This window comes from Ixodes scapularis, unplaced genomic scaffold (genome assembly GCF_016920785.2).
Source record: "Ixodes scapularis isolate PalLabHiFi unplaced genomic scaffold, ASM1692078v2 PGA_scaffold8__174_contigs__length_109621045, whole genome shotgun sequence".
Taxonomy (NCBI): Eukaryota; Metazoa; Arthropoda; class Arachnida; order Ixodida; family Ixodidae; genus Ixodes; species Ixodes scapularis.
In genome coordinates, this window is record NW_024609883.1 from 70,373,797 (window position 1) to 70,396,867 (window position 23,071).

A 23,071-nucleotide genomic window follows, 5' to 3' on the forward strand; every position below is an offset into this window, starting at 1 on the left:
AAATATTAGAATGAACTTTCTAGAGAACGATAGTTGTTGTCGGGGTTCCAGGCGACCGGACAGGTCGCAATTATTGGCTGATTAAAAATTTTATTTCATAATCACAATCGTATTATCAAGGGCACGCCATTTCCTCATCACTTCTTCTACGAAAAGAGTTGCTGTATTCGTAGCACACACAGACGGAAACGGTTGAGACTGCCCAAATAATATCTTCTTTTGGCAGGTACTGCGCAGCGATTACACACAATGCCTCTAACATAAACATGCTGCTCCACATGTCTATTCACAAGATGCAATACATCGTTCTCCCAACTTCGTTGAAATGGGCATGAAAGCGCGTAACCGTCACTTTTTTGAAGTTCTACTTAGAGGTGAAGTGTTTACCGTAAAAAGTCATTAATTATTTATTTTTTTCCGTTTACTACAAAGCTCGATTCCCTTAAATTTTTGTTTTTATATCGTCTCTACAGCGCTTTTACGTCGGTACTTTCGTGTTAGAGGACATCACATAATGTGCGAAAAAAACAACAAAAAAACGGTAGGATCGATGCTGCATAGCCTTTTTTTTTGTGGACATCAAGAAAAAAAAAAAAGATAGTAGTTGTCTTCACTTCGCACTGCATGTTTTGGCACGGAAGTTCCTATTTGGTTATGATGTCTTTACTTTCTTAAAAATTATATACAGTAATTTAAATTACCGAATTACAAAAACGTCGAAATTGTATAATTGCTTTTCATTGGGACGCCATGACGACAGCGACACTCGTGTTCCCTCGTGGTTTTCGCCAGCATTTCTACGATGAATTGCCATGATCGCGAGATGCAACAGCGTGACACTCCGTCTTCTGTGACGTCATTTGTTGCACTTCGGGACAACTTTTGATGTATGGCCAGCATAAGACGCTAACCACACCAGTCGGAGACGCGCTGCAGGTGCCATAGTACTGCTCGTAAAAGTAGCTGTCACGTGCTTTGCTCCGCGACTGAGGGTTGCGAAATTACGGTGAAACGGAGTATAGACAAAACTGACTGGACGACATTTACCGGGCATCTTGAGAGCTGCGAAGCTCAAAATCACGCGTACTCATAAGTTTTTTTTTTCTCGCGTGTTTGTGATTTTTATGATGTCCTACAAGCAAGAAAAAAATATATATGGTGAAGTCACTCCGAGGGGGTACCGATAACTGCGAGCCACGAACATGAAGGACTCGCTAACATCCGTCAGGAGTGTGAACGGTAAATCGTCACGCAAACATATTCTCACAAGCTGCAAATATTTATTTGGCTTAGCAAGTAGAATACTAGTATACTAACGACATGTGATTATTGTACACAAGATACCATTTCTCGGTTCTTCAAAACCATTTCCCAAGTCTGAACGGTCGCGCTACGGGCCGCGGCTAGCCGTGCCCTCGATAGACTACGGAGCTGCGTTGTGTCGTCTGCTACTGTACCGCCAACAGGAGAGCGATAGGTCTGTGTGTTCCACAGATGCGTGTTGCGGTATAACTCTGTACGTCTGTCCTAGAGGAAGACAAAGAGATAGGCTCTGTGACCCCCTCCTAAGCTAACAAAAACAAACAGAAGTATACTCGTTTGGACTGAAAGGTTTACAAAATAGTGACCAGACATTGGAAAAGCATATGTCACAGAACTTGGTTTATGAAATGGCATCATTGTTTCGAGCAAGAAATCACCTGCTCACCACTGGGACGATGAAATCGTCACTATTTATTGCGTCAGGTATATTTGCGCTCATGAAGAAAAATCTGAACACATCCTTCTCCCAAAGTCCTATGTCGAATAATAAACACTTTTTTAAACATCTATGCACAAATAACTCATTTTTTTCTACACTTGTATATGCACGTTAATTGACGTCAAACCGCATTTTTGATTAGATCTTGATGTCTACACCAACTACATTCATATTTTTTAGGGCTTTATTGAACGATAACTTCAACTATAGTTAATGGAACACGATGGCTCGATCTCGACAAAAACCTCAACGTGCGAAGCTTCTACAGACGGTCGCTAGCGAGTATTCTCAATGTGAGACTTCAGAAGCTTTCGCTTGCCATAGGGAGCTTGCTTTCGACTACAGCACTGCACGGGCCCGGAAAGCGCTGCTGTGGGGAGAGGTTGACTTACAAGATGACGTGTTACGTGGTCACGTAAGATGGCGTCATTTCGTGCAGCGTGATCACGTAAGATGACGTCATTTCGTGTAACGAGATCATGTAAGATGACGTGTTTGTGTCACGTCATCACGTAAGATGACGTCAGTTCGTATGAACTGACGTCATCTTACGACAACGCCAACAACATTAGTGCCGTCCGGAACCATTGACCTTAGAAACGCGCTTCTTCGCTTGAAGAGCTGATATGCGTTGATTGTTATTTGTTTCTTTTGCCTACTACAGACCATTCAAGAACTCGCCTTCTGGGTGCCACCAACTTCGTCTACTGGGCTGTGAAGCGCGTTCGAGCGTGCGCAATACCTCTCTAGGCCGAAAGATTGTACACTGAGTATGCGTTCACAGCTCAATGACTTTGGCATTTTTCGTCAGGATAGATGCTCCCACGAGAAGAGCGTAATGGATATGTGAATAGAATTGGAAATTTGAAATGTTCTTGTCGGACGACGACGCACCTAAGCGGATGCTTGATTCCTCACCTCTGCAAGTAAATCAGTTTTTTACTATTATTTTGGTAATTTAAACTACAACCCCCTGGGAGCGTTCGCAAAACCTCTTGGGCAGTCACCCTGACCGAAGCCCCAACTCCGAGCGACGCAACCATGAGCGAATCCACCCCCGGCTCTGAGAGCTTCGATGACAACGATATAGATGACGCAGAAAAAGAAGGTTCCGGCTGGACCCTCAACTATAGGAAGCGACGCCACGTCTCCGGGGGCTCTGCTTCAAGTCAAGCCACCATCATTGATGCCCATCGCGAGAACCGGACGGTCATCGTCAAACCCCAAGACCCGACAAAGCTCATCGCGAAGCTTAACCCTCTAACCCTATCTCAAGAGCTAGATTCCATCACACCCCATGGAGTGATTCAAATTCGACCGAACTACAGACTGAACCTCCTTGCTATTGACATGCGGGACAACAGCTCCATGCAAACGATCCTTACTTTAACAATTCTATTAGGGATCAAAGTCCAGACCTATGAAGCTCACCCACGATCTTCGGCCGTAGGAATCATTCGTGACGTAGACAAGGACATCACAGAAAGCGACCTCAAAAAGGCTATAAGCGCAACTACGCCAGTCATCTTAGTCAAAAGGCTAGGCGCTTCAGAAACGGTGAAACTTGTCTTTGCAACCGAGACCATGCCAGAACACGTCGTTGTGGGGCATATACGCTTCAGAGTACTGCAGTACACCGACAAACCACGACAGTGCCACAAATGTCGGCGGTTCGGGCACATTCAGACCGCATGCCCCCATGTGCAACGTTGCAGCCGCTGTGGCGGCACTCACGACCGCGTCGACTGCCAAGCCGACCAACCTAAGTGCGTCAACTGCAAAAGAAAGCATGAGGCGACCTCTCGAAGCTGTCCCTTTTATAAAACGGAAGCCGCTGTATCGAGCTATCGTCACACCCACAAGGTCAGCTACCCACTGGCGAAATCAGCTGTCCTCTCCGACAACAAGAACAAAACTGCTCGAACTCTGAATCCATCTTCCAGGAACAGCCAGAACGAGAAAGTGGAGGATGCTATGATGCCGCCACTAGACGACGATCACTTTCCTGCTCTTCCACGTCAGTCAGCTGCGTCCACATCAGCATCAACTAGCGTTGGACCCGAAACATCACCGCGGCAACGCCAGGACAACTTCGCAAGAGTGACAAAAACTTCTGCTCAAAGGGCTAGCGACACAACGTACCGATCTCGTACCCAAGGCTCCGACAACAATACTGAACCTCAAGGACTAGGATCCGCGGTGTACACCCTTGCGACGCTACTACGTACCTTTCTGGCCACACTGGAGCACCCGCTCGCACGAGCAGGTATTACCCTAATTGACTTCACATTACCTCTCGTCCACTCTTGGATCAAGTAGACTCAGGCAACTGCCAGAGCCTTAACAGATATTAATACCAACACCATGCTTGATACCCGAACGATCCCCAAAAAACGATCACAAACCCCAAAACGCCTTAAAAAACTTCCATCTATCATCCAATGGAATACCAATTCGTTCCACCGTCGCCTGCCAGAGCTTCGTCGCAGACTCATCGAACTTAAAACAGACGTACTTGCTCTGCAGGAGACATACACCCAGAAGGGTTCCCAGCGAATCTCCCCTTACGTGGAGTACCACAGCGTCACTGCTCACCCCGATGGAAAATCAAGGGCTTCCCTTTTAGTCAAGCGACACTTCCTGCATGGAGAAATAGACCTGTCTGACCTGAACACCACTGTTGCCGAACATGTTGCCGTCAAACTACAGATCGCTGATCAAACAATCGTAGTTATATCATCCTACATCCGACCAGCCCAATCGTGGGACCCAGACCTGCTGAGAGTAATACGAGACCGATGCCCAGGGCCTATAGTCTGGTGCGGAGATTTTAATGCCAATCATTACGCCTGGGGAAGTGACACAACGACGGAACGAGGAACCGCACTGCTTGAAGTCACCAGAGACCTTGGACTGCGTTGTCTCAACTCCGGAGCTCCAACATTCGTTCGCGCGAATCTACAAAAGGCGAGTGTACTTGACCTCACTTTTGTATCAAAAGAAATAAGCTTCCTATGGGACATCGAACCAGACACCTGGGGGAGCGACCACCTACCAATCCGACTAACCCCACGTTATGGCACCCAACCAAAAACCAGGGCTCACAACATTACCAACTGGGACAGGTACAGAGAAGTATTCTCAAATCTGATGAAAAGCGCAAAGGCACCTTGCTTAGAAGAAGCTATACTAACGTCCTTAAATATAGCTACAACAAAAATCACCCTCCCAATAAGTAAGCCCGTACCCGATCTTACGTATCTTCAAATACGCGCCAATGCCAGACAAGCACAGCGAATCGCCCGACGCACACACCAAGATGAAGATTGGATAAAATCTCGACGCATCGATGCAGCACTTCGTCGATATACCATAAGGCTGGGGAGACTACAATGGGACCAACGCAGTGAAAGTCTATCGACAGATACTGGGTCAAGGCGGCCTTGGACCACTGTGCAATGCCTCTTAGAACCAGTGACTCCCCAATGCCCCTATGCAGCAATTGCAATGGGAAATCAAACATCGCTCCAAGAACTGGCTGAACATTTTGCAGACGAGTTCTCACGCCCCATAAGCCCTCCCCAAGGAAATCCGCCTCCCAAAAGGCCCCCCCTTCCAACCTATTCAACAATCAACATAGACGATGACTTTACCTTGTCCGAGCTCCGATATGCCCTCTCCCGATGCCCTCGACGTGGAGCTCCGGGTCCTGACCGCATCACAAACCAGGCTCTAAAAAACTTAGACGAGTCATTCCTACCCGGACTGTTACAACTTATAAACAATATTTGGCAATCTGGGGATGTGCCTGACACCTGGCGACACTCAGTAATAGTACCAATCAAAAAAACTAACAAGCCTGCAGCTGACATATCTTCGTACCGTCCGATTTCTTTGACTTCGTGCTTATGCAAACTGACTGAGCGCCTGATCCACCGCCGTTTAAATTGGCAATTGGAACGAGCGCAAGCCTTTCCTTCTCAGCTGTCAGGATTCCGAAGAAGCCGGTCAACAACAGATGCCATCGGCGACATCGTATCGTCGTTAGAGCAAGCAAAGGCAGAAGGAAAGGTCATCCACACCGTTTTTCTCGACATCCATCGAGCATTTGATGCTCTGCCACACTCTGTAATCCTAGAACGACTACAGAACACAGGAATAGAAGGGCGCGCCCTTCGCTTTATTACTTCTTTTCTTTACAACAGAACATTCGCTGTCCGACTGGCTGGCCGCCTGAGCACGATACGAAGCAGCACCCAGGGGGTACCACAGGGCAGTGTTTTGAGTCCTCTGCTTTTTAACATCGTAATGGCTGGACTACCGACTGCTCTTCCTGTGGGTGGACCTTATCCCATACACTGTGCCATATACGCGGATGACGTCGCGCTATGGTGCGCTGGGCCTACCCGACTGTCCACTACCGTCCGCGCAGTGCTACAACGAGCTCTAGATCGCACGGCCTCCTTCCTCCACCATGCCGGTCTGACACTCTCTACGTCTAAGACACAAGCTCTCACCTATCGCCCTAAAGGCAGAATGAAAGGAAAATACTCTGCACTTAAAATTGGAGGCAAGGTCATTCGACGTGAACCACAAGTTCGATACTTAGGCGTAATCATTGACGACCGCGTCACTTGGCGCCCTGCGGTAAAAGGTATCCTCAATGAGTCCCATAAGCTCCTCGGCGCTCTCCATCGAATATCTGGAAAAAACTGGGGTGCCAGACAGATGACGATGACGACACTCTACCGAGGACTAATAATAAGTCGTATGCTCTACGCCTTGCCATTCTTAAATATAAATCATACGCAATGGAAATATTTAGAAACCTTTCACAGGAAGGCCCTCCGTTTCTGCCTTGGGCTACCTAAATCCGCACAGAACATTCCAACTTTGACCGAGGCGGGAGATTCTCCACTGCAGCTCCAAGCACAGGAGAAAGCATTAAGATATGTCAGCCGTCTATCAGATGCTCCATCCTCGGACCCACTTCTTGAACGCCTCATGACACGACACCACTCTCAGGTTGGAAAAGCTGTAAAAACATTCCGCGATACTATCGGCTACCCAACAGATGTATGCCCGATACCTCCCCCTTATCGGGACGACTGTCAACTCCACGTCTCAACCGAGATAGCCGACCTCCCCCGACGCAAGCACGTTTCTGAAGTGGTAGCGCGGAGCATCGCCGTTGAGACAATAGAAAATACCTACTCCGGCATGACGCACATTTATACCGATGGAAGCATAAAAGACAGCTCGTGCACTGCAGCCTATGTCTTGCCTGAAGATGGACACCACGGTAAAGGGCGAATTGATATCTGCGTTGATTCCACCACTGCAGAGCTTGCTGCCATTTGGTTAGCAATTACCCAAACTCTACGACACACCAACCTATCCAACATCGCCATCTTCTCGGACTCTCGAGGCGCCTTACAGCAACTAACACGCCTCGAAAAAGCGTGCCCACTAGCCAGATCCATCGCAAATTTGACCAGGCGCGCTGCAGAACAGGAAACAACCATATGGTTTCAATGGATCCCATCACATGTAGGTATACCCGGAAATGAAAGAGCAGATTCGCTGGCAGCAGAGGCCCACTCAGACCAAAGTCCCACTATCTTTGTCCACCCGTACAACGCAGCAAAATCTCTTATAAAAACGGCAATAGAAAGCATGCACCCGTATATTGAAACCAATTCAACACCCATTCCAGCATTGATTCCGCGAAAAAAGTTCTCCAGGCCTCAACAATCACTCCTACACAGGTTGCGAGCCGACTGCGCTTCAACCAACAAGAGACTTCACCTCATCAAGCGCATTAAGTCTCCCAACTGCACCACATGCAACATCATCGAAGACAGAAACCATATTATTTGGGAGTGTCAGTCGCTAGGGACAGAGCGAACCACACTAACGCAAACACTGAAGGCTCTCCGTGTTTCGCCGGGGGATTCCAACGCTCTCCTCTTCCCATCAGGATCCCGGACGAGAAGAACAAATATACTGAAAGCCCTCATTGACTTTTTAGAAAAGACAAACCTGTCATCCAGACTGTGAACTAGCATACAACATGCCTTCATCCTATGGTCGCCGATGGGTCGAAGCGGCGGGTGCTTCGTTCCGTCGTCCTAATCGTGGCGGGAGCGCTCGTGCCCCGGCGCTTCGGCTTCTCGAAGTCAGCGCCCAGCAGGGGAGCGCGTGCTCCGGCTGCGTTTGGGGCGGCGGTGGGAGGCGACCTGTCCTTCCATCGCATCAGCGGCTATACCCTTCATTTCTGTAAATACGCCCATCCCCATCGTCACTTCCTACCTATCCTCTTTTTCTCCCGATCCCCGCAAGACGACGAACCAGACCCCTCCATGGGTGACTAACAATGCGTCTTGCATCCCTCTTTCTCTTTTATTTATTCTTTAAATTTATAATAAAAGCAATATTTACACATGTTCTTGTCCAATCGCATTTTTCTTTGGTTATGAACGCTTTTTAGCGTCATCACAAGACGTTCAACCCATAATACACTGGTGATTAAAAAATAAGCACCGAAAAACATGCACCGATTTTCGCTCAAAAATAAACACCGGAAAAAAACCTACCGTAACCATTACCCATGTCACCTTTTTGGGTGATATGTGAATTTCCAGAAGAACAGCGAGTTATCACCCTCCCCTAGGAATACCCTGACTACAGAGCAGGCGACCCGTTTTTCCCCGCGTTAGATTGTGGTGACCACGAACCGTACGGAGCTCACAGGACGTCCGTGAAAAATAAAAAGGAGGAAAACAACGATCTACTCTGTGCACGCTTCATCCCCAATTTCCACGACCCCAAGGCCGAAGGACGTTTGTGTGAAGGATAACAATAAAATAAAACTTTGCGTCAAAAAAAAGCCCGTTTTTAAAAAAAAAAAAAAAAGTAGAAACAAGCACAACGCGTTGACGGACCGCGAGGTTGTGGAACACCTCGCGGTCCGCTTGCCACAGGACGGTTGTCTTCGACCCATAGCTCCAAGGTGAATTTGCCACTTGCGAAAACACGGAGACCTACCCAGCGAGAACCAGGAAAGCAAGACACGCACACTGACGCCTCGGCGTGCAGAATGAAACAGGATACGGGCGCGGAATACGGCCGCGGAAGAACACCTCGCACAGTGCCGATCCGGCCGATCTCCGAACGGACGATTTCGCATTTCGTGGACAGCGAGCGCCACCGCACGGGAGAGAGAGGTACCTTAAAAACGACGAAAACAAGCACCGACACCTTGGTTCTTTTTATTTGCTGTAGTTACGGAACAAATCGACTTACATGAATAATTTGAATATTATTCGATTCCGTAATAAATTTAGAAGACATTAAGCGCAATTCTTCTTATGTTTGAATTTAGATAATTTTGTAAATTCGCTCCGAACGCAAGAGTGCCGAATTAGCCGATTTTGACCATTTTCATGATTTTTTAAAGAATATAATTAAATTTATGACGAAACATCTGTTGCGTTTAGTGTCTCGATAATGACTCAATGTCTTTAAAGCCAAAATTTTCAAGAAGATCCGCGCAGCCGTTATTATGTGAGAATTTGTTTAATTTGGTGAAAAACCTCATGTATTCTCTATGGGGCTCTGAGGTGCGCCCCCTCTTAAATGTGTTTTGATAGAACATGTGCTACCAAAAGCAGCATAAAAATGAAAAAAAAAAAAAACGCAAAAAAAAAAACAACAAAAAAACACTCAACTTCAACTGTTTGCGGCGGACACCTCACGTTCTTGAGGTCACGTACATGTGCTGTATTTTAGGCTCCGGAACACACTGGAGGCCAACAGAACATGTCTCGAATTCTGAACTCACTACTATTCTTAGAGGAAGTGTGTTTGATAAGAAGGGGGAGTTACACGGGGGCCGTCTACGCCATTTGAGTGTCCGGCTCGGCGAATATTAGATGAGGTAACAACCGTAATGGTAATTCGGTTTATTAAACAAATTGTTCATTAAATTTTAAATAATGGTTTCATGACTTATGTTGAAATTTCAGTATTGGCGCCAACTACTATCAGAGACGTGACCAATTAACAGCATTTGTGAAAAAGGTAATAGTTGGTTAGGTATTCATCGATCAGTTTTTTGTGTTTTTACTCCCGATATTAATATTGTGCGCAAAAAGATCGCCCTAAGCCCTACCCGCAATGACGGTTAGAAGAGTGACGTAGTCTTTCCATGATGTCGTCACTATCTTGGCAGCTCGCTTTTGGAGATGCTCCAACGAACTTCTGCCCCGCCGGCTTCACGACGGCTTGCGTGACGAAGCATCTGCGTTGCTTTGCTACTCTGTGTTTTTTGTTTCTGAGGCGTGAGCTTGATACCGTATTCTTACGGCCATCGTTCGGGGACAACGCCGACGACTTTTCGCGTAATGGAACAAGTAAGTCTTTCGCATTAAAATCGCTTTGTCTCCAAAATGCAATATCTGTCGGCATGATAATCATGATGTACTCTCATCATTGTACCTGCGTAAAGCAAATTTAATAGTTTCTTTCCTGAGCTTGTCGTGATGCGCATATGCCAAATGACTGCGATCTACGGAACGTAGATTGCAGTCATTTGGCATATGCATCATGCACAATGCTAAACAGAAAACAAAATATATATAAAAAAAATATTTTTCTTAAGAGTGAAGTTAATAGCTGTTTGAGGTCACTAAAGGCTGTTACACTCCAACGTTGAGCGTAGCACATGGCGCAGCGCACACATTCGCTGATTGATCGCAGACATCGAGTTCCTGCTTGTCGGCCAATGAAAGACGCACGTTCTGCGCCACTACGCTGCGTTCGCTGCCCTCATCATCGTGAATGTCTTCCGCAGGGTTACAGCACGACGTTCGCATTCCTGGCCAACCGGGAGGGTTGCCGGTGAACTTCCAGATTCTTCCCCAGTACCTCAGAAAACTAGGCTACAGGACGCACATGGTGGGAAAGGTAAGTTCCCCCAAATTAAACTAGAGTGCTTATGGCGAATTCCACTGGGCGTTTTGGAGCGCGCCGGGATCAATTGACCAGATCCGGACTGAAGCACACGATCCGAACGGGGTCGCGCCGCCTACAGATCCCCAGTGGAACATGACCACTGCTCCGGGATCGGCGGATGCCTTCCCGTCATTCAACTGCACGGGAATCCCCTTTCCGCGGCCACCGCGGTCGTTTCGAAGACGTTTTCGCAATCGCGGCGCTAACACGTGCTCGACGCACGAGCGGCAGGAATGGCTCAGGCGCTTCTAGCAAAGATTGCCGGAATGCCCGTAACGCGGCAAATACATTCTCTTCCCCTTCCTGGAAAACGAACTCGCTGTGGAGCCAAGGGGTAAGCAAGCGGCCATTACGAATTCTGATCTCGAGACAATCTAGGAGCCCAGCCCGCGACGTGCTTCTTCTGAGGCAAGATGGGCGAGATCAGGCGAGATGCCCCCCAGAAAGGAAGTCACGTGTGTGCGCCGAGGGCTGGCCCGGCTGGCTTCCGGTTGAATCCGCCGAAATCGTGGGAGCGACTTTTCTCGGATCCAGATCAAAATCTGGAGCGGGAGCTAATCCAAAACGACCAGTGAAACACGTCGGTCTCGATCCCGATCGCCCAGTGAAATAGGCTCGCTCCAGAAAAGTCGATCCCGGCGCGCTCCAAAACGACCATTGGAATTCGCCATTAGATTCGAACGTGCTTCGAACTGCTCCATATATGTCACGTGGTCCATGGGCCGTGTTCACAATACAAACTGATAGGAGGAAACCAAATTGTCGATCGCCTCCAAAGTTACTTTTTAAGGCCTAGACATTCTGCTTCGCTCATTTTAACCAAGCAGCCAGAGCCGTATATTGGGAGGGTCTGGCCAGTGGGTTTGGCGACAAAGACGCTGGAGAGGAGGAACGTGAACGAAAGGGACGAGAGTGGAAGATGAGAGCAAAGAGAAGACGGCCGCCCTTCTGACGCAACGCTGTGCACTGTTGAGGTCACGCGTCGTCTGCTACGGGCTTATAATCTATTCGCCTGAATAATTTTTTTTTTATTTGTGTCTGCGGACAGATGTTCCGCAGAGGGGGTCTAAGGCTAAAGGCACGAATGCCTGACAAGGCCTCAGCCCCGTCTTGGTATGCAGCGAGCATTAAAGTACATATACAATACATCATATACATATAACACATCAAACATATCAAGTACATATACACTGAATTCATATAAGTTCAATAGCGAAATCTAATACTGCCAAATATACAGTTTTATAGCCTAGACATACTAAAACAGGTAAGTATTAGACACATATATGCGGTATGATCCAATAGTCTAGATCACAACAGTTTTCCACAAGTTTATGCAACATATAATTTGACAAAATAATGTCGAAAAACATGAAACCACAAGGGAAAGAATTTCAAAATACAAATAAAAATTTTATACAATAACTTTGTGTAGACTGAAAAGACCGTTCAAAAGACAAAGTTACGAGAAAGGTCAGATCATTGCTAACAAAATCTGATTGCAGTTTCAAGAAAGACAAGCAGTATCTAACAAAATGTGAGAGCACGGCACTGTAAATTTGACGAAAATAATCCCTGGAGAAGGGGAACAAGAGGGACAAAGGACAAACAGAAATCACCAAACTCAGCTTGGTGACTGGTGAGCGACCGAAAAAATCCGCCTGGTCCGGGTATCGAAACCGGGACTTCTCCATTGCAGGTGGAGCGCTCTACCAACTGAGCTAACCAGGGGTTAGACGTCAGCATAATTATAACAGTAAATTTGTTTTACGATCTCTTTTAAATTGGGATATTGATACATCAAAGTTTAATTCGAATACGTGTCGATTCAAAATTGTAGCAGTCTGGAAGGCTAAAGTTTGTCGTCCGTAATTTGTTCATAGTATAGGTACTTTTCGTTTCGGTCGTCGAATATACTACACTGGTGTTAGTTCACTTTCTGACGTTAAGCAAGCTCTATATCTGTGGATTAATTGAAGCCGTTTAATGTAATATATTTGATTTGCCCTAAGCATGTGCTGTTTTAAAAACAGAGGTTCCGTACGCAGATTCCTGTAATCCCCCTTGTAGTCCTCGACCATACGTAAAATTCTTTTTTGAAGGACTATTAGTTTATTGTAGTTTGAGGCCGCTGTTGTCCCCCAGACCAAAATTGGGTAGCTTAATATTGAAAGAACCAAAGAGTGATACATATTTTTAAGCAGCCAACACGGGATAAAACTTCTGATTTTTTACAAAGTGCCTTTAATTCTGGGCAGGTCACCTTTTAACTTGGTAATATGAGTACTCCATGACAATTTCTCACTAAACCAAACACCAAAAAATTTTTGCTCACTTGCTTGCTCCAGTTCGAAGCCTTCAAATTTGACGTTTATACTATCGGCGTCCCGTTTATTTGCTGGTTTAAAAATTATGTATTTTGCTTTGTTAGAGTCTAATTTCAATCTATTTCCTTGAAGCCATTGTGACAGTTTTAAGAGATATGCGTTTGCGGCTAGTTCAATACTCTGTTTTGCTTTTTCCTCTAAAGAATACGTTAGAATCACCAGCATAGATGATTACCTCCTGCGGGCCAGATATTTTGTTCAGATCATTTATATATATTAAAAATAATAAGGGGCCGAAAATTGATCCCTGGGGAGCACCATGTTCCCCAGGTGCAAACGTAGAGAAACTTCATTCGTTGGCTTTATAAGCCAGCAAGGAATAACGCTATACTATTTTCTTGCCATAGCCGGCCAAATAAAAGGAAAGAACCGAAATTTGGATGTCGTTCTCACGCATTTCACCGGGCGAATGAATGAAAATGGCGGCCCTCCCCGCTCAGCTGGGAGAAGCCGCGAGTTCAAGCGCGTGCGCTCACGACGCTTGTTCTGCGCCGCAGGCTGATTGGCTCACTCAGGACGGGGGCATTTGGACGGTGGGATCGTAGAATGGCCAAACTCTACCGCTTAGAGCGCCATATCCTACGCTTGCGGAAGGCATACCCCCCGTCCGAGAGGACGCATGCCTAGCGCGCTGTACACGAAGTCGCGCTCTTGCGGTGCCTCGTGAGAGGGCTGCCACGACGTACCGATATACCGGATTCGCCAAGACAGCAGAGACGGCTGTCTCTGCTCTCTCGATTGGTCTACGTTACGGTAGATGGATGCAACCACCCTGTCCCAATTTCAAGGAGAAAAGCCTAGTCAGCACGCGTTCAGCCATTCCAACTAAGCAAAGCCTGTCGGCAACAAGGCCACTGGACTGTCGCGGGTTCAGATGCGTCCCCTTAGTAAAATATTACGTCTGCAATCGTCTCCGGGCTTTGCTTCACGTCTCGGCCTGCTATCTTCCTTGCCACGTGGCAACTCACACATGCTCACGAGCAACCAATCTGTACAAAATGTGCCCGCCATTAAATTACACTCTCGATGGTCTGAATATCTTCCTAGTATAGACCATTTACGCGGATCCGAGGCCTATAGTGTTGGTATCACATCCAGCGCGAAGCGTCCGATGAAACCAGAGTCCACGCCTTATGCTGACGCAACGTAAGTGTCCAATGCATGTTTAGATGGCATGCCCAAAGAAGGTTGTGAGATGCGTACAGCACCCTCCGCGGCGTTGAAAGGAACCCTGGGACTGAAGCAAAGCAGACGAGCGGGCCAAGGAAAGCCAAAGTACGGTCACCACTGGCAGCAATCTGACAGGCGCGCAGTGGACCTCTTTTAAAACTCTCAGTCCTCTAGTGTCTCCGAAATTGCATTTCAGACGAGTGCCGCGTCAGCTTTCGGTACGTACTCGCTTTCAACCTGCTCATTTCATTAACCAAGATGGCGACCATACGGGAAGCGTGGCGCTACTTGGCCAGGATCTAGTGACTCTAATTAGGGCCTTCCTTACACCATCAAGCTCTATGACAAAACTCCGGTCGTGCCCCCCCCCCCTCACACACACACACTTTTTTTTTTCTTTTTATACGCCCACATCTACTAGGTACGACATCAAGTTGTTAGAAAACTTAGGTAGCGGCCCAACATCAGCGATTTGTCAGCCGGGAACGGTATGCCAAAAACGAACGGTGATCAAGCATATGGCGTCGGGTCGGGCGCTGTGTTCAAATAAATATAATGCTAACAAACTTCAATAGGGCGCGCTGCGGCGCCACCTATTGATGGTGCCCTGCTCGACCGCCCAAGTCGCCCACCCCTAATGCCGGTACCGGGTGTGATTTTGTGCAGTGGCACCTCGGCTACTCCAAGGAAGCGTACACGCCCACGGAGCGAGGCTTCGAAAGCTTCTACGGCTACTACAACTTCGGCGAAGATTACTACAACCATACCCTGGACCTGGTAGGTGTAAATCATATATAGGGGAAATATATTCTTGTACAGCAACTGTAATATGTCGGAGATCCCGTTAGGAAAATGGCGAATCAGGCTGGTGGGCTTCATTACATCTTAAGGGGAAACAGTAAAATCAAAAACGAGGACAAAGTGGAAGTTGGCAACTAGGTCATGGCATTTTGTTGTAACCTTCGACTTTGCCCTCGGTTTTCTTTTGTGTTTTATTTTTGTGACGCACTAAAGTTTTTGTAAAAAAAAGAAAAGCCTTCTGCGCAAGCGCAGAAGCCATTTTTATTTATTTATTTATTTTTCATTTATGCGCTGTGAACACATGTGCTTGCTGATGTAAAAAAAATAGGCTGGTGTAATGTCACGAATGACAAAGGATGAGGCGGTGAGTTAACTGGAGAAAGTGAACATTTAATGGGGCGAACTTGTGCCCAAAACAAATGAGATAAAGGACAGCGACGCAGGTGTCGATGGCGGCGAAACAGCAGGATCGAACGCTGTGGCGAAACTGACTGCGGCTCGCCACGCGGAGCCCCTTACGTACACGCGAGGGATTCTAAAACAATCGACGTAGAAGGTTCGGCGTGTAGAACATTCGGACCTCGAACAAGCAATCACGGTTCACGAATTTACCAGAAATCTAAATTGAAAGAATAAATAAGAGACGCGTCGCTCCCAGGAATCGAACGCTGGGCTTCCGCACGAGGCTCAAGCGCGGTAACCACTCGGCCACGCACGCGGTCGCTCGCCGACGCGTGTGGCAATATTTGTCGAGTACGCACCTTGAAATACTTAATCCCTTTCACTCAAGGGAGCTGCTTGACGTGTTTGATCTCGTAAAAACACAAGCTCCTAGGCATATGCTGGCTTATAAAAAATAATTTGATGTATATAATCGCCTAGGTAAGTTACTTTTGTACTTGAAATACTTAATTCCTTCACTAGAGGTGCCTAAGGTGCTTGCTTTCTTGAAAGAAGACTCCTGAGCATGCATAGTTGAGGGATGCAGGGGTGAACTTGTAGTCAGGCTTGGCGGGGCGGCAGGCACTTAGCTGATGGCAGTGGGGAGAGGGGTTTGCAGATAGTTGAGGTAAAGGGCAAAACGATGCCTATATCTATTTAGTTGAACCAATATTTGCTATGATACCAAAGTACTAAAGTTTTCGCTGGTTTAAAAGGATGTTTCATTGAAACAACGAGCTTGGGGCCTGGCTTAGGGGGGGCCGTCGCCCCCCCCCCCCCCCTCTCTTAAATACGCCATGTCAGGGTGCGCAGGCGCTTGCTATAATAAATAGGTTCGTGTATATAGTTTTCTTCGTACCTTGTGTGAGATGCTTGAAATGTTTCATTCTTACACCTCAAGTATACAATTTTAAACAAATTTCGAGACAATTTTTTTTCTGAAAAGCTCTCTTCCACTTTTCAGTACATATTACTGAGTATGCCTTGTAAACAAATTACCCTCCCATCTCCAGAGTTAAAGACAAAAACGAGAATGCCGTAATACTATTTACTCATTAAATATCTAATTAAATAATTCGCCAATGACTTAATAACTTGAACTTGAGTCGACAAGAGCAGTGAGTACAGGTTAGTAAAGCCACCTCTGAGCGTGTATTTAAGACTTCTGGTTAATAAATGAACAAGTATTTTTTTTAAGATACGGAAAAACATTTTGCTTTAAAGAAATGAAGGTGCATTTATTAAACGAAGAAACCATTTGAGTTACCCAAGCTAAATGCATTTTCTTAGTACCCAGGTTCTTCTGATGCCCGCTTACCATTTAATCGGGAAGTTCAAAATTTCTAATCAGAACACGGCAAATAAATGTGATGTCAAAACCAACGTTAAAAATTTTCACGCGCTTTTAAGTTGAGTGACGTCACGTGTTGAAAAACTTGCAAGTCGAGCAGGCACCCTAAAAAGCACGTAATTTTCTAATGCATTTTTTGTTTTCCTGTGTTGATTTTAAACAGCATTCATTTGACACCCTCAAAATTCATTTCACACCCCCAGCATCTTGCAACCCGTGGAGAAAAAGCTGTACTGCCCCTCCCCCCTCCCATTTCCTCATGTGGCCCCCATATAACATCTGATGTCACGTTTTCATTGTCGCCGGTAGAGCCTCTTAGACAGAACATAAATATTCTAAACTTTCTGTAAAATATTAAAGACGTTTATAGTGTCCTGTAATGCCGAATTAGAGCGCAGCTCTTAAGGAAGAGCAGGCCAAGGTACACAGAGGAGGGTATGTCCCCCTCCCTCTCCATACCTTCTTCTCCCCTCCTCCTCATCTTCCCCTCCCCTTCCTCCTCTCTCTCCCCTGCTTAATCTCCCTCCCTCCTTCTCCTTATCTCATTCTCCTCCCCTTCTCCTCCTTTCCTCCTCCCCCTCCTCCTCCCCTTCCTCCCTCCCTCCTACCTTGTGACGTCACTCGGGACCGTAGTGACTTTCGTGACGTCACTCTTGAAGGCGTCATGAAGGTCGTGACCTTCACTATGAAGGTCGTGACCTTCACGTGACCTTTGTTGTGACCTTCACGAGTGACCTTACTGGCGTCGCTCGTGTCACTCGTAACCCTCGACCCTCGTGAAGGTCACGCGAAGGTTGTGACATTCCCGTGACCTTCACTGTGAAGGTCACGGGAATGTCGTCGTGACATTCACGACTGACCTTTTTGACGTCGCTCGTGTCACTCGTAACCCTCGACCCACGTGAAGGTCACGTGAAGGTTGTGGCCTTCCCGTGACCTTCACTGCGAAGGTAGTGACCTTCATCGTGACCTTAACGAGTGACCTTTTTGACGTCACCGGCGACCCTAGTGACCCTCGTGACGTCACTCGTGACCCTCGCGAGGTCACACGTGACGGCACATGTGACGTCACGAGCGCGTTGCATTATGGGAAAGATCCCATAACGCAACGCGCGGTAACACCGACGGTGACGGCGACGCCGACGCCGCTCATACTGGAAACGGGCGCCTAAGAGCTGCGTACTAAAAGTTATTGTGGCTTGTAGTTTGAGTTTTGAGGCCAATCGGACACTTAAAAGTTGGCTCCGGCAAAATATTGAGCATTCTGTTGTCAATAGTCTGTTACTTGTGTCTCGAGACCAAAAAACAAGTTTCCAATATTGTGGTGTACCGAATCGAAAATAAATTAAATTAAGAAAATACAATTTTCCTTCCGGATAACCAACAAAGAAGCCATAGGATTATGTTCCTGACGTTTGTGGCTTACCCATTTCCGGAGTTTCAGATTATAATTATCTTAATCTTACACTTCCTAAAAAACTCCGTCTGGAAGCTCATTATGATTTTATTTGTTAATCCGCATTTTGTGAATTTGACTTTTTTAAGCGTAAACTTATGAAATTGCGATGACATACAACACTTCTAGACTATAATATCTTTGTTCACTTAAAGTTTGAATATGTAAGCGTTGATTAGGATACGTTAACTAAAAAAAAAAAAACATTTCAAAACTGGAAATGGCTTAAAGACTGCGGTAAGGTTTGTCTACAAAAATGTTAAGGGCTAGACTCACCATCTCTCCAGGCGCAAACAAATGCAACTATTACTGTAGAGCTGCGTAGGCGAGTCTCCCGGTTGACATTTTTGTTCTTTTTGCTACAAAATTAATTTAGGCCTCATGTACATAACTTTATGCAGTTGCTGATAAGGCGATACGTACCACAATAAGAACTCATTAACGCCAATCTTTGCTCGACAAACCGTTTAAAATTTTCCTTCTTTCCCTGCACTGTCACTGACTGAAATGGTGTAACCACAAGCATTTTTGATTGATATATTTTAGTTACTGATGATGGTTTTTATTCTCGAATATTGTTATATTGCCATATAGGCAAATTTCGAAGTCGAAAATAATCAAGTATTGGCAGTGTAGTTTTACTTTGTATAGTGATTATGGAAAGCTAAATCTTTGCACCTGTATGTGTATTTGTGCGTGCGAGTAGGATTCAAACTCTTTTCCGATTAATCGTGTTTTAAAGTGCCTTTATTGTATGCAGTGTTTTTTTTTCCACTCCTGCTTGAGCCGAAAATTGGCCTGCAGTATGTTATACATAAAAAATGCAGAAATGTATTTCATGATTACCGAAATTACGGTTCCACTTAAACAAACTTAGTATTTCTTTTTTCAGTGGAAGAGAAGGTAACAGGGACACACAGCGTCCCTAATTCAGGCTAAGCTAGAGACGCTGCGTTGTTACTTTCTCGTCTACTAAAGAAAAATCCTTCTGTCCCAGTCTCGGGTGATTGCACCATGGAAATGTTTCATAATGTTGACTCCCGTTCAAGACTCGATGTCAAAAGTGCTCCTCTAGTTGAAAGCCTTAACAGATGGAGAAGTCTACAAGACGCCAGTGCACGATGGACCGCCTGCCTCCGCCAGAGAATCTCGTTCTCTCTAAAAATCAGTCTTGGGTAGTAACGCGTTACTAGTAACGCGTTACTGTAATTTCGTTACTTTTTCGGTAACTTGTAACTGTAACGAGTTACTTTTTAAGAATGTAACTTGTAACTGTAGTTCTATTACTTTTTTCTGAGGTAACGATGAAAGTAACGAAGTTACTTTTGTCGTTACTTTTCAGTTCTTTGTGAATAATATATCATTAAACGAGTATAATCTAGCTATTCCTTGCACTTTCCAAAGTGTCTGTTCCGTCATTTTGAGTGTCAGTTGGCCTTGCACAAACTTGAGAATACGTTCTTTCTCGCGAGTCACTATCCGAATATAGCCAGGTGTAGATTTGATGAAGAAAAAAAAAGAAGTATGTAGTTATCTTTACGCACTTGCTTGTACTTTGTGACTGAACACTTACATCTTAGTATATTGAAGCACTACCTCTGTTGCGGTTTTTTTTCTTTTCTGCGCACGCATTTTAATCGGGTGAATCAGCCGTGAAACAACAATACACGCGGAGGGAACTTCGTATGTTTCGTATTTTGATTAGCGCCACTACTCCGCACTGCGCATGTTTCGTATTTTGATTTGCGCCACTACTCCGGCGTGGTTTCAACGGTGGAGACAAAATTTACTGTTGTTTGCGCAGGGCTTGTTTCTGGTTTGCCGGGTACGAACTGAGATATATCAAAGGAGTCCACGAACACAGCGCAACCGTCAACGAGCCAGCAATGTGCTAGTGCTACAAGGATAGGGATGTTGATGAGAACAGAACAAAGAACAAGCATGGCCGGCGTACAGAGTATTTTTCTGTGGTAAAGTTGGTTGCTAACTATTTGACCGCAGTATGCAAACTTTGCAACAAGGAGTACTTCGACAACAAGTCTTCGTGTTCAAATCTGAGAAAACACATCCAGTTCAATTTTTGTCTTTATTCTTTTCATAATATTGACTAATTTTCCAGCTAAATTATTAAGTTTGAATTTACCGCTATGGTGAAAGCCCGACTGATTCGTGTCTATATTTTTTTCTTTCAAACATTAGTTTTTCCTTAATTTTTGTGTTATAGAAAAGTAACTGAAAAGTAACGTCGTTACTTTTTGAAAGTAACTGTAACTGTAACGAGTTACTTTTTTGTTGCGGTAACTGTAACGGTAACTTCGTTACTTTTTTGTGAAAGTAACTGTAACTGTAACGAATTACTTTTTAAAAGTAACTTACCCATGACTGCTAAAAATGCGGCCGAAAATGAAAAAAAAAAAAGAAAACGCATTGGCAACGTATTGAGCTCTGCTTTAAGAAGACGGCAGCAGCTAGAAGTGCAGCAGCAACAACTCCTGTAGCATCTGAGCAATTGAAGACAAAGAAAGCCGCAATATCCCTACACGTTGCTGCGCAGGAAGGAATGAACGCCCAGAACACATTTCAGCTCACAGTCGTTGAGAAAGAAACCTACGAGCTGATGCTACAGAAATCTGAAAAGTACTGCACTCCAAAGCAAAATGAGGCGTACCAGCAAGACGTCTTTTTAGCACATCAGCAGGAAAGCAAATATTTTGAACAGTTTCTCCGGGATGTGCAGCTGAAGGCATAGACGTGCAACTTCGGTGACATGAAGGGTTTCATGGTTTGGGAACAGCTTGTTGACGAAACAGGAGACGTTAAGTTGCAAACACGCATGCTGGGGAAAAGAAACAGACCTTGAATAAACCCATCGGCTTCTGCAGTGCAGCGGAACATGGTGCCAAGAAAAACAGCCCTCGGGAAAATCCTAATATCCATGTGAGCCCTGTATTCAAAGAACATACAAGCAAGCAATCCCACGATGTGAATCGCGGACAAACTGGTCGATGCGGCTTCTCCAATGGCACCCACAGGCCAAGAAAATGCCCATCTTAAAATAAAGTCTGCTAAATGTGTAAAAAAAATGTTGCTTTTTGTTGTTGGCCAAAAGAGTTTGAGAGGTGGAGCCTCCAAACCCACAAGAGGACGAAGTGCCAGATAATGGCTTTCGGATCCTGGAGGTCAGTATGCATCTCAAAGTCGATACAGGAGCTCAAGACAAGCTGCTTCCGTATTTCGTATCATTGAAGACCGGCTAGAAGGAAGCGTTATGCTTATCTAACACGCAGCTAACAAACTATGGTGGAAGTGTCATTCAACACATTGGCACAGTGTCTGCCTTTGCGAATGCAAGGCGACCGAAAATTGGTTTCACTTTTCGTTGTATAAAAAATAAAAGAGATTTACAAAACGCTGTAATGCGAAATTAGAGCGCAGCTCTTGACGTATTTTTTAGGGATGCCGCGAACTTTTTTCGAATCGAAGTTTCGATGATCGTATCAAGCGGTTCGAAAGATTTCGATTTTTCGAATTGTCTACATCGTAAAATTCGACAAAAGTTGAATTTCGAACTTCTTGAGCTAAGAAGTTCGACGCTTTTCGAACCGTCGAACTTATTATGCTAAAAAATTTGGTCTTTTTCGAACTTTCGAATTTATTGCGCTGCAAAGTTCGATGCTTGTCGAACTTCCGAACTTGACTGACCAAAAAATGCGATGAATTTCGAACTTTCGACCTTATTTATCAAGAAAATTCGAAAAGTTCCGAACTTTCGATTTCTGAAAAGTCAAAATTTCGACGAACTTCGAACTTTTAGGGTAAAAGTTCGACGTTCGTCGAACTTCGAAAGACCAGCGGACGGTTTCATTTGAATTCAAGTAGTGAGGTACATTCGCAGTTTTTTTTTTTTCTCGAACTTTTACACGCGGTGCTGCGTTCCTTACGAAAGACAATGGCGTTTGGTTCAATGTTCTGGCATGCTTAGTTTTAAAGAAATAAATTTCCGAAGGGGCGAGGAAGGACGACGGGTTTTTGATGATTATCGTTTGTGCCAGATTTGAAGCGCGCTGTAGCCGAAGCTATTTGTGGTAGAGATGTTATATTTTTTTTAAGAATGATCTATGTATAGCCTAGGTAAGTGCCGTCTTAAGGTGTGATTATTGTTATTCAACGTGAGTTTCGAAGGAATGTCCAAACATGTATCTATATGCAATTATGCCCTAAACTTGATATTTATTTTTGTCTAAGTTGTTTGAGGTATCGGATTTAAATTAACATCACAGACAGTACATATCATTGCCATCTGCAGAATACAAAATAATGTATTTATTGTTTTTTCACGTTAAGGAGTAAATTAACTCATGGGAGAAGATTTCTAATAGTGTTCAAGTTCAGCACGTCATTGAAAGAAAACTTTTCTTTTTTTTTTTCGCTTCACGATCCTGGGACGTGTTTCTACTTTTAGCCTGTACACATTTTGGTAAAAGAAACTTGTTTCGAAGTTCTGAACCTCTGAATACGCAAGAATACAACACTTCCGGCGAATTCTTGATAGTTTTTTTTTCTCCAACTTTTTATCCCCGCATTTATTCTTTTTTTTTCTTCTTTTTTTATACTATTGGCACAGGTATTTAGGTCGAAAAGACAGCTTTGAACTTCCGAGCCACTAAGCATGTGACGAGTAGTGCCTT

General features: G+C 45.2%; 1 protein-coding gene and 1 non-coding gene across 2 annotated transcripts in view; one reads left to right on the forward strand and one right to left on the reverse strand.

Annotated features, from left to right (window-relative positions):
• LOC120839141 (arylsulfatase-like) overlaps positions 1 to 23,071 on the forward strand; it is a 76,639-nt gene that overhangs the window by 13,878 nt on the left and 39,690 nt on the right. Inside the window, 2 exon segments of the mRNA XM_042287023.1 lie at positions 10,617 to 10,729; positions 15,001 to 15,111. Of these exon segments, the coding sequence (XP_042142957.1) occupies positions 10,617 to 10,729; positions 15,001 to 15,111 (224 nt within the window).
• Positions 12,436 to 12,508, reverse strand: Trnaa-ugc. Its single transcript has one exon. It is a non-coding gene; the product is annotated as a tRNA-Ala (tRNA).